Raw genomic sequence first — 16,527 nt, 5'->3', positions numbered from 1 at the left:
TAACACAACTTTTTATTTTTACCCCTAAAAAAGTAAAAACTGACTTTTTAATACCTTTTCAAAAGTTAATTGATTGTCAAATCATTATACTCCCTCCGTTTCATAATAAATGAATTGTTGAATTTTGGCACACAGATTAAGAAAAAAACATTAAAGACATAAATTTAACACAACTTTTCATTTTTACCCCTAAAAAAGTAAAAACTGACTTTCTAATACCTTTTCAAAAGTTAATTGATTGTCAAATCATTATACTCCCTCCGTTTCATAATAAATGAATTGTTGAATTTTGGCACACAGATTAAGAAAAAAACATTAAAGACATAAATTTAACACAACTTTTCATTTTTACCCCTAAAAAAGTAAAAACTGACTTTCTAATACCTTTTCAAAAGTTAATTGATTGTCAAATCATTATACTCCTTCCGTTTCATAATAAATGAATTGTTGAATTTTGGCACACAGATTAAGAAAAAAACATTAAAGACATAAATTTAACATAACTTTTCATTTTTACCCCTAAAAAAGTAAAAACTGACTTTCTAATACCTTTTCAAAAGTTAATTGATTGTCAAATCATTATACTCCTTCCGTTTCATAATAAATGAATTGTTGAATTTTGGCACACAGATTAAGAAAAAAAATTAAAGACATAAATTTAACATAACTTTTCATTTTTAAGCCTAAAAAATAAAAAACTGGCCTTATAATACATTTTCAAAAGTTAATTGATTGTCAAATCATAAGGGTAAATTTGAAAAAAAATTCAATGATTCACTTATTTTGAAATACCAATAAATACCCCAACAATTTACTTATTCCGAAACGGAGGGAGTATTATTTATGAAAAAAACTAATTAATTTTTGGATCAATTAAATGTGCATTTCCTTCTTAAGAAAAGAGGAGAACTCTTGTGTTAAATTTCCAACTACTTATATATTAATTTTTCAGCTACAACTAAATATTGCCGGTGCTCTTATTATTACTCAACATATTAGCTTTTGCTATGGGGTCGCAAAACTTTAAAGAGTTATAAGAAGCATTTATTGTATATGATAAGTGGCACTTTAATACAGTACAATAACAATATATTTTCTGTAATCTCATAAATAAATATACACACATCTTATTCCTATCATATAAAGATGGAGAAATTATTTTTCATAAATACTCATTTATTAAATATCCAAGCATCAATTTAAAGGAAATACGTATAAATAAGAAAGAATAGTAACAACAACAAAATCGACTCTCGTTTAAGGAAAAAGATGGTATTCCCCCGTCTATTTTTACTTACCACTTTTCTAATTTTGAATGCGTAACAATATTTATTCAATTTATAAAAAATAATGAATAATTTATCTATTTTAATTCATTTTACCTTTGTATTAAATATAACGCATCATTCATTGCATTTTTCAAAGCAAAAAAAAATATTATATTCAAAGAGTAATGCAGTAAAATTATCCATCTATTTCTTGTTTCTTAAGGTAGTCTGATTGAAAAATTAATCTCGATATTAATTATTTCGAAATTATTTATTCCATTATTTATATGAGATAACTTATTCAATCATTATAGTGGGATATATAATTTCGATACTAATTAATATCTCACACCAAATATGAAATAAAATAATTCTTCATTTTATCCCGAAACTATTTATCGTTTATACCTCAACCAAACAACCCCTTACTATTATTCGAAGATGGCATTCAGGTAATTTAAGCGTCTCTAAGGGGTAAATGTATAACAGTATAAACCACTTTTTGAAAGTCAACAAATTCCCTCGGCATTTTTCTTTAGCGCCTTCCTTTTTATATACTCTTCTTCTTCTTCTTATACTGTTTCTTCTTTTGTACACAATTCTATTTTGCAATTCCCCTGAGTAATCGAATGGATACGACGGAGACGACGACGGAGACGGCGAGTCGGAGAACGGCGTCGGCGAGGTCATCGGTTGTAGAGTCGATAAAAGGTTTTACTTTAGCCGGAGTTAGGATTTCGAAGGAGGATCTACGGAAGAGGATTACTATGCCAGAGTATTTAAGGCTAGCGATGATTAAAACTATGCAGAGTAAAGACGTCGACACTGTAAATTATGCCGGTGTCGTCGCCGGAGCAGAGATTCCTCAGCCTCCGGAAGCGCCGATCGTCGTGTTTATTAATTCAAAAAGTGGTGGAAGACACGGACCGCAACTTAAAGCTAGGTTACAGGAACTCATGGGTGAACAACAGGTCATCATTTCTTCAGTTTTCTCTTTTATTCACCGTTCATTTTTAGTAGGCGTTTGGCTATGAAAACTAAAATTTTTTGGAGCCAGAGTTGAAGTTGTGTTTGGCCGTGAAAATAAATTGATGTTCTTTTGAATTTTTGCGAGATCAATTGAAGTGAAAAAAGTGAAAACAAGTCTCAATTGTTATTCACTTTTCCAAATGGCCAAACATTACAATTGTTACTAAAGTGAAATAATTTTTCGAAAAAAAGTAAAAAATTCTCATGGCCAAACGGGCTCTAGTTGTCACGATACGCTTCATGACAAATTCTATGAACTTTAACAAATATTTTAAAATGTCTTTTTCCATCATATTAAGATATGCAGTATTAGATGCTGATGGAAGTATAAATAGTTTACTCGAGGCTTACCCTTAAAACTGCTTGAGGTGGTTAAAGGGTAAGGGCTCTCTAGGTGTATTATTTTGTTGGTTAATGTTACTTTACATGGTTACCACAAAAAGATATGCAGTATTGCTACTTATGATATTTTTCTATAGTTTTTGATTATCTAAATTTAAAATTTAAAAATATTAAATTAATCTACTTCAATTTAGTTTCAAAGTTGAGACAAATTTACTTTGACAAAGCAAAATGTGACTAGTGAAAATGAACGGAGGGAGTATTGAAGAATTGACTTTAATGCTTGAGTATTCATTTATCCACTGGAGTTCTCAGTAAAGCTACATAAGTGATACAGGTTTTTAATTTTATTAACAAGAGGAGCAAAAGTTTTAATCTTTGAACTTTTTATGTATCCATTTTTTTGTTTCAACAATTTTGGGAATTGATTTTTACATTATTTGCTTGTTATACACTACTTACTATATAGCGATTAGCGCGTATGCTCTAATTTCTTAGTGCCTGTTTTGTTTCTTTTATTGCATATTTGATTTATGCTTGAATCATTGAGATATGTTTAAAGTTTTAAAGAGCACATTTTGGGTAGAATCTGTTGTAGATTTGCCATAGCTATGCTGTAAAGTATGAGCTAGATTGAGCAACTAAGAACACATACTTGTTTTGTAGAATTTGGTTCTCATTTTATAAATTCAGCTACTAGTAAGTGCATCGAAATTTATGCCTACACGTTGAAAATCAGGAAATTAACTAGTGACATTTGATTGTTTCACAACCTTGTCGACAATATACGAATTAGTTTGATAGTAGTTCTTGTTATACTTCTTCACAGAGCATATATGTCTATCATTTATTATGTTCAAAATAAGGAGCAGAAAAAATACAGCAAGGTGATAAAGTTGTTCATCATATGCCTGAACAAATTTAGAGTAAAAGTTGATTATGTACTAGAGTTGGTCCTTTTTTCAGGTCAGATATTCTAGTTTGGTGGACCTGATATAAGCCCCCAAAAAGGAAAAAAGAACAACATTGCAAGTATTTGAAGGGTTGGAATATACTTGAGGTGTAATGATAAAACTAATCGAAAACATTTAATAATAGCTGGTAAAAACTTCCTTTTAACCGTTCTTTTCCGTGAAACTTCTTTTGCTTAATGGTCCTGCTCGCTTTATGAATGTGAACCTGAACACAGCCATTCAAGGTCTAAAAGTCTCCTGGTGCAGTTTTGTGGATTGCCCTGTCTTACATGAGCTTGGGTACATGAATCCAATAACGGGTTTTGTCCGGCTTTTATTAGGTTAGGATATTTTTAAGGGTTAATACATACTATTAATAACCTACCTATTAAATAAGAAAAAGCAAACTACCAATATCCACACCAGACACATTTGATGCAGTTATGTCTTGGAGAAGTGAGAAGTCCACAGCATAATGAAATGACAAAGTGTCAAATTAAGACAAAAGGAAACAGGAATTGACTGTATTCTCTATCTGCTGTTTATCACTTACCAGTTGGATGATATGCACATGAAATCTTATGTATCATTGGAAGTTAGTGGAGTTGTGTATAGTTTAGATATTGATATTCTGAATAATACTGATATATACTTCTGAATAGTTTGTCAAGGCTTTGATTGCTTACTGGTTTCTTTGATGACTCTTTTCTGTTCCAACACTGCTTGGGAGGAGGAAAAATAGCTGGTTTCTATAATTTGATTGTTTACATGACAACATCCAGTTTGATAACCGTATAGTTTAAAAGTTATGTTGAATTTTTAATGCCTTATCAAATGGTATTGATTTTCTCTTTTTTTGTGTCTTTACTTTAATCCGTGCCAGGTTTTTGACCTTTCAGTTGTGAAGCCTCATGAGTTCGTTCAATATGGATTGAGTTGCCTGGAGAAGTTTGCTGCTCTTGGTGACAGCTGCGCAAAAGTGACTCGTGAAAGGATAAGAGTCGTGGTATGGATATGATGTTGATGTGATTTGGACCCCTTTTGAGTAGTTCGGTAGTAAATTTTCAAGTGCACTTTTCTGGCACTTTAGATTTGTTATCGTAAAACTATTGCAAAAAGGAAATAGGAGTTGAGGAGCTATTTATTCAATCTGGTTTGGCAGGCAGCAGGAGGTGATGGCACCGTTGGATGGGTTCTTGGATGCCTTGGAGAGCTTAAGAAACAGGGTCGAGAGCCAGTTCCACCCACAGGAGTAATCCCTCTTGGCACAGGAAATGACTTATCCAGGAGTTTTGGATGGGTAAGTTTCAATGTGTATCAATTTTCCAGCTCCTGTTCTATCTTGCCTTTCTGAACTTCCTTAAAATCTACTTTTCAGGGGGGCTCATTTCCTTTTAACTGGAAGTCAGCTACAAAAAGTATTCTTGACAGAGTTGCAACAGGTTCAATTAGCCGTCTGGATAGGTGACGTCTTTTGCATAATTCTTGATTCTTGATAGCATATTTTCAAGTTTCATGTTAATGATATTGCTTCTACTTACAAGATGTTCAATTGAATTGGTGAAGATTGTTTTGGATTGAAGAACATCATTATGATTTTCTTTTTGAAATCTCTATTAGAAAAGATAGTTAATCTACTATTTGAAATTTGGGACCAAATTTATTAAAGCCTAATATTTGCCTTGTATTTGCTCAATGGTGCACAAAAATGGGTCTTTTTCTTCGATTTATTCCTTGACAATGTTTCCTTTTTTCTCCTTTTCCTTGTAGAAGTAACATTTCTACATCAAAATGCTAGTAGGATGTCCATATGCTCTGATGAACATTTTCTTTTCGCAAACTTAATGATAAATTTCCATCACTGGCAGGAAATATTAACTTTAGGAAATATTTCATTTCTCTTTCTTCTTCAATTTCTATCTCAATAATTTGTGGCTTGTTTGAACTATGAGCTACTTCATGAAACAACAGCTTTCATTTGCAGTTGGAATCTTTTACTATCAATGCCGTCCGGGGAAAAACTGGAAACACCTCATTCTATGAAACCTACTGGGGATGTATCTCTTGATCAGGTCATTCTACATCCATTTTTACAAATTTGTTAACTGATATATGGACATGCCTAATTACTTTTGCTTTCTAATTACCTTGGTGTTAGATGCTCAACTGAAATAAGCACTGTTCCACTATTTTGTGGGTGATTACATATGTTTCCTCCATTGAGCTTATCTAGGGTCTTATTTGTTTGCTGCTACTCTGATTTCTTTCTTTGTTATTTAATCTTTATCTTCCATTAAATACACTTGCCAAATGGTCATTCAGTCAACGAATTGCTGTAATGATTTAATTTTTTTTTTTTTTTATATTACGCTTTTACTTTTTTCCTTAATATGACACTGGTCAAGTTTGCTGAATGAGTGCTCTCAAATGTAGAGTTCTTCCAGTAAATCGAAAGAATTCTGATTTACGTGCCTAAAAATCTGCTATTCCTAATTTTAACAGCTCTGAAAATATGCTATGTTAATCCCTGATATCTCCTATATATGGAAAGCAATTGACTCCATAACTACACAAGTATTTAGAGTTATATAGATATGTACAGCTACTAGAATCAACATGCCAACAGGCACATGATAACCATATCCAATGTTTGTTTTCTGTTTTACCGATTTGTTTTATGATTTTGTTGTGCAGGGATTGGATATTGATGGTGAGTTGCCTAAGAAGTTGTCCAACTATCAAGGAGTATACTACAATTACTTTAGCATAGGTATGATGATAAATAGATCATAGAAGTAATTAACTATCAAGACTCATTTCACATTAATGTTAACTTAGATGGTAAAGAGCGTAAGACCTGATCAATTGTGTACATCTATCTTGGAAATTCCATGTAAATGGTCTATATCACTAGCATTGATGTGAACTTTTGAGATCTTAATCTATAAATTTAGTCCATATGCTTCATAGCGATCTACGTACTCATGTCTCTTTTCCATCTTTATCAATTAGTAATGTTCACACTGACATAACTGCTCTTACTCGATGATGCATCTACAAATATCTACCTGAAATGGTTTCGCTGTGAATAGTTCCCATAGTATAGTCTCCTTTGTAGTCTGATTTATGTAAGCTGTATTTTGATTGTAGTGTTATTTTTATCCCACCCTCACTAATCCTGGGATAATTGATCCTGGGGTAACTTTTTTTCAACCAAAAGACCCCAACAGATTTCTTTTGATTTTCTTAATTTAAGTACGACTTGTCTGAACTCTGTTACTTCTTTCAATCTGCAAAAAGAATTTTTCTTTTTTGTTTTTGTTTTTTGACCAGTAAAGTAAGATTCTAACCTTTATCTTACCCAAAAAAAAAGGGTCAAGGTAATGTTGCAGATAGTTCGGATCAGCAATTTGATGTAGAGTAGCATTTACATCATCTACAACTACCAGTCTGCACCAAAAGGATAGACCTATGTTTAAGGCTAATTATATTTTGCCTTCAAATTCTGTATTCCTTTTGTCCATTCAAATTCTGTATTCTTTTTGTCCACATTGTCCACCAAATTGCAGGTGGGCTTGAGTTATATGTTCTTTTACAATTATTTCCCCCCATTTGGTTGGCAAGAATTTAAATTAAGTCTGCAATAACTTGTGTCTATAAATTTCTATGCAGGAATGGATGCACAGGTAGCCTATGGCTTCCATCATTTACGGAATGAAAAACCATACCTTGCACAAGGTCCCATATCAAATAAGGTTAGTGCTTCTTTCTGTTCTATTACTCCTTCACTGAAAGTGTATTGTCATCCTAGGATGTATTGTAGCCACTTTTCGTTTATGTTTGTTACTTTGGACCTACATATATAGTTTCTTTGTTTTTCTTTTTGCATTTCATATTTCTAACTGATATTTTAACTTTACCATAGTGCTACTTCAATTTCTTGGAACAGAAATTCTAGGTATTGACAAAGCCTTTATTGCAGTTGATTTACTCAGGTTATAGTTGCATGCAAGGCTGGTTCTTTACACCATGTAGCAGTGACCCTTGTTTGAGGTTTGAATGACTCACTCAACACCCATTGATTCCTGATAACTTTTAATTCATCGCACTAGGGTAGTTGCAACATGCTTTATCGAAAGATGTTTCTTGTGTACCTTCTTATGTTAATTATGACAATTTTTCCTTCCTCTCTCTTGTCCAGTATATCATAGATTGCTTTTGAAAGCTAGTAGTAAAAGTATGTATACCCTTGCATGCAGGACAACAAATATTCTTAGGCTTGAAAATAAAAGGTGTGACTGATAATATTTGATTCTAGTGTTAGATTAATGTATAATTTGTGTCCCCTCCTATTACTTCCAGCACATAAACTGGCTGAACAATTTGCTTGTTTTTGGTGTAACTTCAAGTTTTCTCTTTTGATTTCAGGAAATATATTCTTTTTATTGTTATTGTGATTGTTTCTTCAGAGAATTGATTATTTTTAAAGTTGCACCCAGTCATGCTTTTCATCTTTGATATCTTCTTTTCAAGATTCTGTATATTTTATTGAAGATTCTATGCTTTCTTTTATTGATGGCAGGGGATTGAATAATATTTTGCGACTATATGTTAAGAAGGCCAACAGCTCAAAGTGGGAGCAAGTCTCTGTTCCTTCAAGGTTGATTTTTGTCCTGCAGTGTTTGTTATGGTGTTGTATTTTATGCCTGTCATGCAGAGTTGCTTGGATAACTCACTATTATATGTCTCTTTGTTCTGATTATTTGACAACTTTAGGGGTATCAAGCTTCTAATCCACAAATGTCTCATTGTTTCTTTTGCATGAGTTATGATATTATTTGTTGTTATTTCTCTCTTCTTTATTGTTTTTAGCATGACTTTTTTGCTACTGTATTTGCTTTACGTACTTATTTTTTTTGCTATGCATTGCTTGAGTCGTGGGTCTATTGGGTTGAATTTTTGATATGGTTTGAATTTTTTTCTTAATGTGAAATAGTTCATTTTATGTAGTTCTGTCTTGTTGTAGTGTTCGGTCTATAGTCACCCTGAATCTCCCTAGCTATGGCGGTGGACGGAATCCATGGGGACATTTGAAGCCAGAGTACTTGGAGAAGGTATTTTTTTGTGTTAGCTGTGTAGGATTCAGTGGCCTTGGTGTATAACTAATTTAGCTGATTTTGGCATTGAATATCTCATGAAAAATTCTTTTCTCTTCAAAAATAAATTTACCATTTCTGAAACCGATGATAAACTAAGGTTATTTGGTTGGAAATTGGTGAACAGTTCAAATAGAATGTAATAGCTGTTCTGATTATGTTGTCAGACAAATATCTTTCTATAAAATTTCAGTTTGCAAAAGTTTGGAATATGGTCAGTATTCAGAATAACTATTTTTAGCTTCTAGTCAGCTTTATGTTTTAGGTTCCGCTTATTGTATAGTTCTTTAATTAGAGAAAATGATTGAGCTTCTAGTCATTTCAGGTTTTAGGTTCTGCATATTGTGTATTCCCCTATTAGCAACAAATGATTTGAGCGAAAATCCCAAGGCTCCTTGTAGTGCTTTTTCCCAAGGTTTTTCAACCTGTAATTTTTAAACCTAACAAGATTTAATTGATGTGTTAGTGCAGTATATCACACATTCTCAATTTTTCAAACTTTATCAGTAGACAGTAACTAAAATGTAAAGATGAAAAGTTGTAGCCTTTTCACATCTGATTTGAAGATGAAAAGTCAACATAGAAGATACTATCAACTGTTATACATCATCAAAAGTAACAATGGATTCTTTTTGTTTTTCTATGAAATCGAAGAGGGGTTTTGTGGAAGCCCATCCAGACGATGGTTACATTGAAATTTTTGGCCTAAAGCAAGGATGGCATGCTTCTATGGTTATGGTTGAGCTCATCTCTGCAAAACACATGGCCCAGGTATTTCTCAAAATTTGGTAAAAAAGAATTAGTGCTGCTTAGAGGCAATTAAATTTAGATGTGTACGTGTTAATCACAGATAGGAACCGTCTTTATTTCATTTTAATCGTGATAATCATAACCTTATGATCATGGTAAACATTACATGCATTGCTTCATAGACTTTTCAGCGAAAAACAAAGCGGGGAGGGGTTATCTACTCTATCTCTATGCTTGTATTATGTGCATGTTTCTCATCTTTTTGGTGGGATCACATTTGTTCTTAATGAGATTGTTCTAGCTATTCCTAGGTGGACTTGATGGACATTGTTGAATGAGGTTTAATTGAATACTTCTTTTTCTACTTTCTAGGCTTCAGCAATTAGATTTGAGTTGCGTGCAGGAGAGTGGGATCAAGTTTATATGCAAATGGACGGTGAGCCATGGAAACAACCAATTAACAAAGAATATTCAACCTTCGTTGAAATTAAGAGGGTACCATTTCAGTCTCTCATGGTCAACGGGAAGTAGAATTTTATTGTCCTTTTCCTTTTTTGATAACCATGGTGTCTGGGCTAGCTTTCGCGCACCTAGTTGTGTAAAGCATTTTATCCACCATTATATTCAGAACAAATTAGGTCACAACACTGTTGCTTGTCGGTCTATGTACGTACAATATGTATATTATAGTGTCCTGATTATGTAGCAAAAATGAGTTACATAAACATTATAGTGTGATTTTTCCATGATATTGAAACAAATCCTTTTTACCCCGACACACACTAATCATGAATTCGTGTTTCATGACCCTGAAATGCTGAAAAGACGGATTGTGAGAATTGTTCACCAGTCCGTTGGTGGCCAATTAGGTTGAGAGAATCAGAATGTTGATCTCACAAGCAACCAGCCATAAAGTGTGAAACAGAATAGCTTCATTTGGTAAACTTCTGTTTCTTCACAGCCATTCCATTCATGATTCATCTCCAGCTATTTAGATCACCTTCGCTTGTTGCTGAAATCCATCCTTTATAAATACCATTCTCTACATACCATTTTTCTTGAGTATAGAAGCAAAGAATTCAATTAGACAGACGAAAAACAGGTTGATAACATTAACTAATAGAGAAAGAAGATGTCGGATTGGGGTCCGGTGTTTGTGGCGGTGGTGCTGTTTGTGCTGTTAACACCAGGATTGCTGATTCAAGCACCAGGTCGTAACCGATTTGTTGAGTTTGGCAACTTTCAAACCAGTGGGGTGTCCATACTGGTTCACTCAGTTGTCTACTTCGCCCTCATGTGCATTTTCTTATTAGCCATTGGAGTCCATATGTATATGGGTTCCTAGTAAGCCATTATCTAGTCTTATTAAACTTTTTGCTTGGTGCTTCTGTACTATATTATGATGTGATCTGATGCATCATCTATTTTGAGAGGTCAACTGTTATTACTAATTGCCTTTTGTTTTTTTCACTTGTGTGAGATGTATGATTGATGAAACTTAAACCAACAATGATACTCACTATGTGATGTTGACTCCTGCTTTTCTCCTTGTCATAAAAAACACTAAGAAAATGAAAAAGCTGTGCATTCCGATCAACTTTTTGTGGTTATGATGACGGAGTTATGACTTCTATGGCGTCTATTTTCCTCCATTAAAGCAGAAAAAGAAGAAGATGAAGAAGAGAAACAATATGATCATATGACTGATTGGATAAGGGTTTAAAGTAATGAGAATTTTCAATAATTTGAACCAACACATACACATGTATCCTATCATTTCAGTGAAACCTCATTATGTCTAATGGCCAAAAAGTTGAAGGAGCACCAAAGTGCTTCCTTTATGAACACCATGTGACTCTTATTGCCTTTGGCTAATTGGCTTTGAGTGCTTCATTGGCAAACGAATTTTATTTTATTTTCAGTGTGCTTATCCAATACCACAGTATATCCCACTATTAAATTGATTACTGTTCTCATTTCCACGATTAAAGTGTGGCCTAGTGGTCAACGAAGTGGGTTGAGAGCTTGAGATCTCAGATTTGAATCTACATCAACAGAGACAAACATCACTAGGTGATTCTTCCCATCCTCCGAGCCTTGGTGGACAGAGTAACCTGATATCTGTTGCTGGTGGGAGATGATACGTATCCCATGAATTTAGTCGAGCTGCGCGAAAGCTGGCTTGGACACCACGGTTATCAAATAAATAAATTAAGTTTTTGTCCTAATTTGGTGTTGCAGTTTCAACGAACTAATAATTCTAGTACTAAAATGCAAAGATTGAAAATACTAATTTTGCACTATGAACAAACTTTAATATATTCCAATATGAGCATGTCTCGAACACTGTGATAGGGTGGCTGGATAATATGTTTCATTTCATGATTATCATGATTGCGATGAACATTAACGTCAAGCACATTTATCAGAGTACTCCATGCATGAGAAATAGTGCAAACGTATACGAAACACAAGGAATGGTTGATGGAACACGAAATTATGACTTTCAACTAGGGGATATATAGTGTCACGGCCCGAGCTGAGGCGCTGGCCGCGACGGGCATTCCGAACCACGAAGGTCCGAGAGACCCCTGTAACGGCCCAACCCACTAGTGATATTGTCTGCTCTGGGCCCAGGCTCGCACGGCTTTAAAACGCGTCACTAGGGAGTAAGGCTTGCTTACTTATATACCCAGCACCTGAGCCCAGAACGGACAATATCACTAGTGGGTGTCGTGACAGATAGTATACATGATGTAGACGGAGGAAAGGTATCAACCAGATCGTATATGGACACCAATGGCGACTATCAAGATGGTATACATACAAAAGTATACGATGGCATGGACCAGAATGGCAATTCCGCTGGTGTACATGTTCCCAAACTCGATGAACCTCGTTCTTGCTGGAAGCTGACATAGTAGTCCTGGTGACAATAAGATGAACATCGCCACTGCGACCACTACTGGCCCCCAGTCTACTACCATTTCTGTTTTCTCTCTTGCTTTGATATTTTCTTCTGGTGATTGCAAGTGAGTAGTAGTAGGAGATTTAAAGCAAACGTAGTGATTTTTCTTAGTGTACAAGTTTCCAATAATTGAACATTAATGCAGTCCTTTTTGCCTTTGCTTTACACATTTTGTAGTTTTTTGTCAAAGTGGCAGTTTTAATAAAGCTTTCAACATATCCTCAAGTGTCTGATTAGAAGGGGAACAATTAATAAAGCTGAGGATAAGGCAAATATGTATGCATGATGGAACTACTTTGCTTTTTATTTTGTAATATGTGTGTATATTTAACTTGTTATTTCAATACGTCGAGTACCTCCTCGTGTTTCAAAGACCACAATCGTGTAAACATGCACGTATACGGTGAAATAATGACTTATGTGTATGTCCACGTGGATAGATAATATCTGACCCTCTTTCATAGTTACCCTATATCAAAAATCACTCACTTCACCCTCTCTAAAAGCTTTTGCGTTAGAGGTGTGCATCGATCGGTTTGGTTTGATTTTCAGTATTATCGGTTCGGATTATCGATTTTTGGTTTTAAAATATGCTAAACCAATAAGATAGTTTTTATCGATTTTCAGTTTATCATTTTTTAGTAATTAACGGTTCGATTTTCGATTTATCGGTTTTTAGTCATTAACGTTCGATTTTCGGTTTATCGGTTTTTAGTTATTAACGGTTCGATTTTTGATTTAACCGATAAAAAAATACCATAAAATAGAAAAAGTAGTAACTAACATGAAAAGAAACCGAATCTTAGTTGCAACCAAAATCCTACATGGCGTGTTTTAATTTACAAGAATCTTCAACCTTCAACTAAATGTTAGTTAGTACTAGAAATTAAATTAAGAGTTTGTATAGTTGAAATAGTAGATTTGTTAATTTATAGAAGTTAAAAGAGAAATTAAGATATAGAAAGAATTGTCTTTTATTGTGCCAAGAAATAGAAAGAAAATTCTATACATATATTATATGTAACATCTTATATATGGAGGATTAGGTATCACACAAAGTATAACAATAGTTTAAAATGTAAATAACATATTACTTATTGTGTATGTTTAAAATAGGTTCCTTGGCGTAAAAACAGGAAGATATAAGAGGTTGATATTCCATATTGACCATTTTTTTTAAAAAATCTTGATCATGAACATGATGATTTGTTGTTCCTCTCTAGAAGGGGAGGAAGAAAGAAGAGTATTCGAGATCAAGCCGGGTGGGGGTGGGGGGGGGGGGGATATGTTGAAATGGGTTCGCGTGTGATGGAGCCGGATGACATATCTACGTATGGTAAAATATTTAGGCATGGCGAAAATGGTTCATCGATTTGCATGTCAGTTGGCAAGATTCAATCCAAAGGGTCTGTTTTCTTTCACAATGAGAGCCCTTTAGATTACTCAGTTCCTCTCTTGTTGGCTCAGATCTCCTTGGCTTCGCTTTTCATTCTCTTAGCTTCTACCCTCCTCAAACCGCTCGGTCAACCTACCAATGTCACTCAAATTTTTGTACGTTTTGCTATTTAGACTAGCTATGATCATATATATGGGTATGCAACTTTTGTTAATCATGTTGTGATGCATGCATGCAGCGTGGGCTACTACTAGGTCCGTCATTTCTAGGACGAATTGATGGATTCGTAGAGCTTTTCTATCCTTACAGAAGTCTGGTAATGCTGGACGCGGTTTCTCTATTTGGGTATATGTTCTACTTCTTCTTGATTGGGGTGCAGATCGATCCTTGGATCCTCAAGAGAGTTGAGAAGGAGTTCATCGTTGGCGTATCAACTGTGGCGGCTGCGCTTGTGCTAAGCATTAGCACCTCTTTTATTCTGCTCAGATTTAAATTAAGCGTTGATCCTTTAGTGTCTAACTCGCTCCCGGTAGTAGCTACTATGTCTTCGGTACTTGGGTTTCCAGTCATTGCTCACTATCTCACCGAGCTTAAGATGGTCAATTCTGATTTTGGAAAGATGGCACTGTCTTGTTCACTCGTCAGCAACATGTTTGGGTTTGTAATCATAGCGATCACCAGCCTGTCGAGTCAGCCCTCTGGACAGAAATTCACTATTCTGCAAAACTTCACATCTGGTATTGGCTTTATCATGGTTGTATTTTTGTGTGTGAGACCTGTAATCATATGGAGCACGCGAAGAAATCCTCCGGGAGAGCCATTAAAGCAAAGTTTCATTTGTATGGTATTTGTTGGGGTCTTGCTGTCTGGATTTTGCAGCAAGGCTTTAGGCCTACACATCTTCTTCGGGCCTTTACTTTACGGTCTAGCCTTACCTGCCGGACCACCATTAGGGTCTGCCCTTGTGGAGAAGCTTCATTTCATCGTTTCATGGATCTTTATGCCTATCTACTTTGTCAAAACTGGTTTGGTTACTGACATATTTTCTGTCAAACTCAGGAGTTATTTGGTTCTGCAATCGGTTATTCTCATTGCTTCTTTGGGGAAATTCCTCGGAGCACTTATCTCTTCGATCTACAACCAAGTTTCCCCACGAGATGCAGTCTCAATTGGCCTTGTAGCTAACGTCCAAGGTGTTCTAGAGCTAGGCATGTTTAAAATGATGAAGCAAAACGCGGTAATTAATTGTTAGGAGTATACGGTTAATTTGTTGCAAGAAAATGTATCTTTCTCATATATTTAACTCGATCGCTAGCTAGCTCATGATTTTCATGCATGGATTGTCACAGGCAATAGCCGATGAAGCTTTTGCTGTCTTGTGCATATCGCTGTTGACTGCAACTGCAATCGTCACACCAATACTGAAGTCGCTGTATGATCCACATAACAGATATGCAGCTCATAAGGACAGGACTATCCAGCATATGAAGCCTCATTCTGAGCTTCGGGTGCTTGCATGCATACATGAACAAGAAAATGTTCCAGCCACAATCAACTTGCTGGAAGCACTTCACGCCTCGAACCAAAGCTACATGGATATCACCATGCTCCATTTAACAGAGATGGTTGGTCGTGCACATCCGCTTCTCATAAACCACAAACTCCCATTAGTGATGAACTACGCAAGCGAGGCCTCAGCTTCAAAAAGAATCATCAATGCCTTTAAAGTGTTTGAACAGAACTTCCGGGAGACAGTAACCATGCATCCCTTTACGGCTATTTGTCCTTATGTAATGATGCACGATGGCGCTTGAAAAGAGGACATCTCTCATAACGATTCCTTACCACAAGAGGTTAATCGCCTCTTCCATCAATTGCCAGAAGACGGTATCCAAGTTGGGCAGTAAGAATATGAATGAGAAGATCATGCAGACAACCCCTTGTTCGGTTGCAGTGATAGTAGACCGGTCACTTGTCGACACATCAAGGCCCATACTAGATGCCTGGTCATTGTACCGTGTTGCTGTCTTTTTCTTGGGAGGAGCAGATGATAGGGAAGCACTCGCTCTTGGACAGCGCATGGCTGAAAAACAAAACATCAGCCTCACAATAATCCGACTGATTCAGGAAAACCCCACCGGTAACTATACCAACAACAACAACACAAGTAGTAGTGATTATGACACGATAGAGCAGATGATGGACAACGAAATGGTAGGTAAAGCAAGGAGCGATATGGCAGGAAATTATCGAGTCAAGTATGTGGAGAAGATGATAAGGGACGGAACAGGTACAGCTGCTGTAATGCGATCCATGGAGGACGAGTATGAACTAATCATCCTTGGCAGACGTCATGACACACAATCTCCTCTACTACTTGGTCTTTCTGATTGGGTTGAAGAGTCTGAAGAACTAGGCTCAGTAGGAGACATGTTTGCTTTAGGAGATTCCGAAAGTAATTCTACAATATTAGTTGTGCAACAACACGCCGACTGATCCAACACGCGTGCCGCTTGATTTCAGTTGAGTTTGTTTAAACATCCAGGCACCGTTTCTTCCTCAATTTAGTACAGGAAGAGAGTACATAGTAAAATAAGGGTGTATCGTACGCAGCCTTATCTTGCATTTCTGCCAGAGGCTGTTTCCAAGGCTTGAACAAAAAGAC

The 16,527-nt window shown here is 35.5% G+C and overlaps 3 protein-coding genes and 1 pseudogene across 3 annotated transcripts; 3 read left to right on the top strand and 1 right to left on the bottom strand.

Annotated features, from left to right (window-relative positions):
- The first annotated feature begins 1,800 nt into the window (after positions 1-1,800).
- On the top strand, positions 1,801-10,276 carry LOC107855115 (diacylglycerol kinase 7). Its single transcript, XM_016700105.2, has 12 exons — positions 1,801-2,239; positions 4,476-4,598; positions 4,755-4,892; positions 4,971-5,056; positions 5,577-5,664; positions 6,287-6,362; positions 7,265-7,347; positions 7,575-7,645; positions 8,175-8,252; positions 8,619-8,706; positions 9,403-9,519; positions 9,871-10,276. Exons 1-12 carry the CDS (start codon positions 1,898-1,900, stop codon positions 10,027-10,029), a joined length of 1,449 nt encoding a protein of 482 aa, XP_016555591.1. The 5' UTR covers positions 1,801-1,897; the 3' UTR covers positions 10,030-10,276.
- Positions 10,042-12,636, bottom strand: LOC107855116. The gene has a single exon (XM_016700106.2). It carries the CDS (start codon positions 12,483-12,485, stop codon positions 12,273-12,275), a length of 213 nt encoding a protein of 70 aa, XP_016555592.1. The 5' UTR covers positions 12,486-12,636; the 3' UTR covers positions 10,042-12,272.
- On the top strand, positions 10,491-11,035 carry LOC107855117. The gene has a single exon (XM_016700107.2). It carries the CDS (start codon positions 10,631-10,633, stop codon positions 10,841-10,843), a length of 213 nt encoding a protein of 70 aa, XP_016555593.1. The 5' UTR covers positions 10,491-10,630; the 3' UTR covers positions 10,844-11,035.
- A 618-nt stretch (positions 12,637-13,254) lies between the features above and the next one.
- Positions 13,255-16,474, top strand: LOC107855088 (annotated as a pseudogene).
- Positions 16,475-16,527: the final 53 nt, after the last annotated feature.

The sequence above is a fragment of the Capsicum annuum genome, chromosome 6, assembly GCF_002878395.1.
Source record: "Capsicum annuum cultivar UCD-10X-F1 chromosome 6, UCD10Xv1.1, whole genome shotgun sequence".
NCBI lineage: Eukaryota > Viridiplantae > Streptophyta > Magnoliopsida > Solanales > Solanaceae > Capsicum > Capsicum annuum.
This window is presented reverse-complemented; position numbering and strand designations above follow the sequence as displayed.

Excerpts from the sequence above, each read along its gene's own strand:
- LOC107855115 (XM_016700105.2), top strand. The coding sequence starts at position 1,898 with ATGGATACGACGGAGACGACGACGGAGACGGCGAGTCGGAGAACGGCG. Across the intron at positions 4,893-4,970 it reads TATCCAGGAGTTTTGGATGG|GGGGGCTCATTTCCTTTTAA; the intron begins GTAAGTTTCAAT and ends TCTACTTTTCAG. Across the intron at positions 8,253-8,618 it reads CAAGTCTCTGTTCCTTCAAG|TGTTCGGTCTATAGTCACCC; the intron begins GTTGATTTTTGT and ends GTCTTGTTGTAG.
- LOC107855117 (XM_016700107.2), top strand. The coding sequence starts at position 10,631 with ATGTCGGATTGGGGTCCGGTGTTTGTGGCGGTGGTGCTGTTTGTGCTG.
- LOC107855116 (XM_016700106.2), bottom strand. The coding sequence starts at position 12,485 with ATGGTAGTAGACTGGGGGCCAGTAGTGGTCGCAGTGGCGATGTTCATC.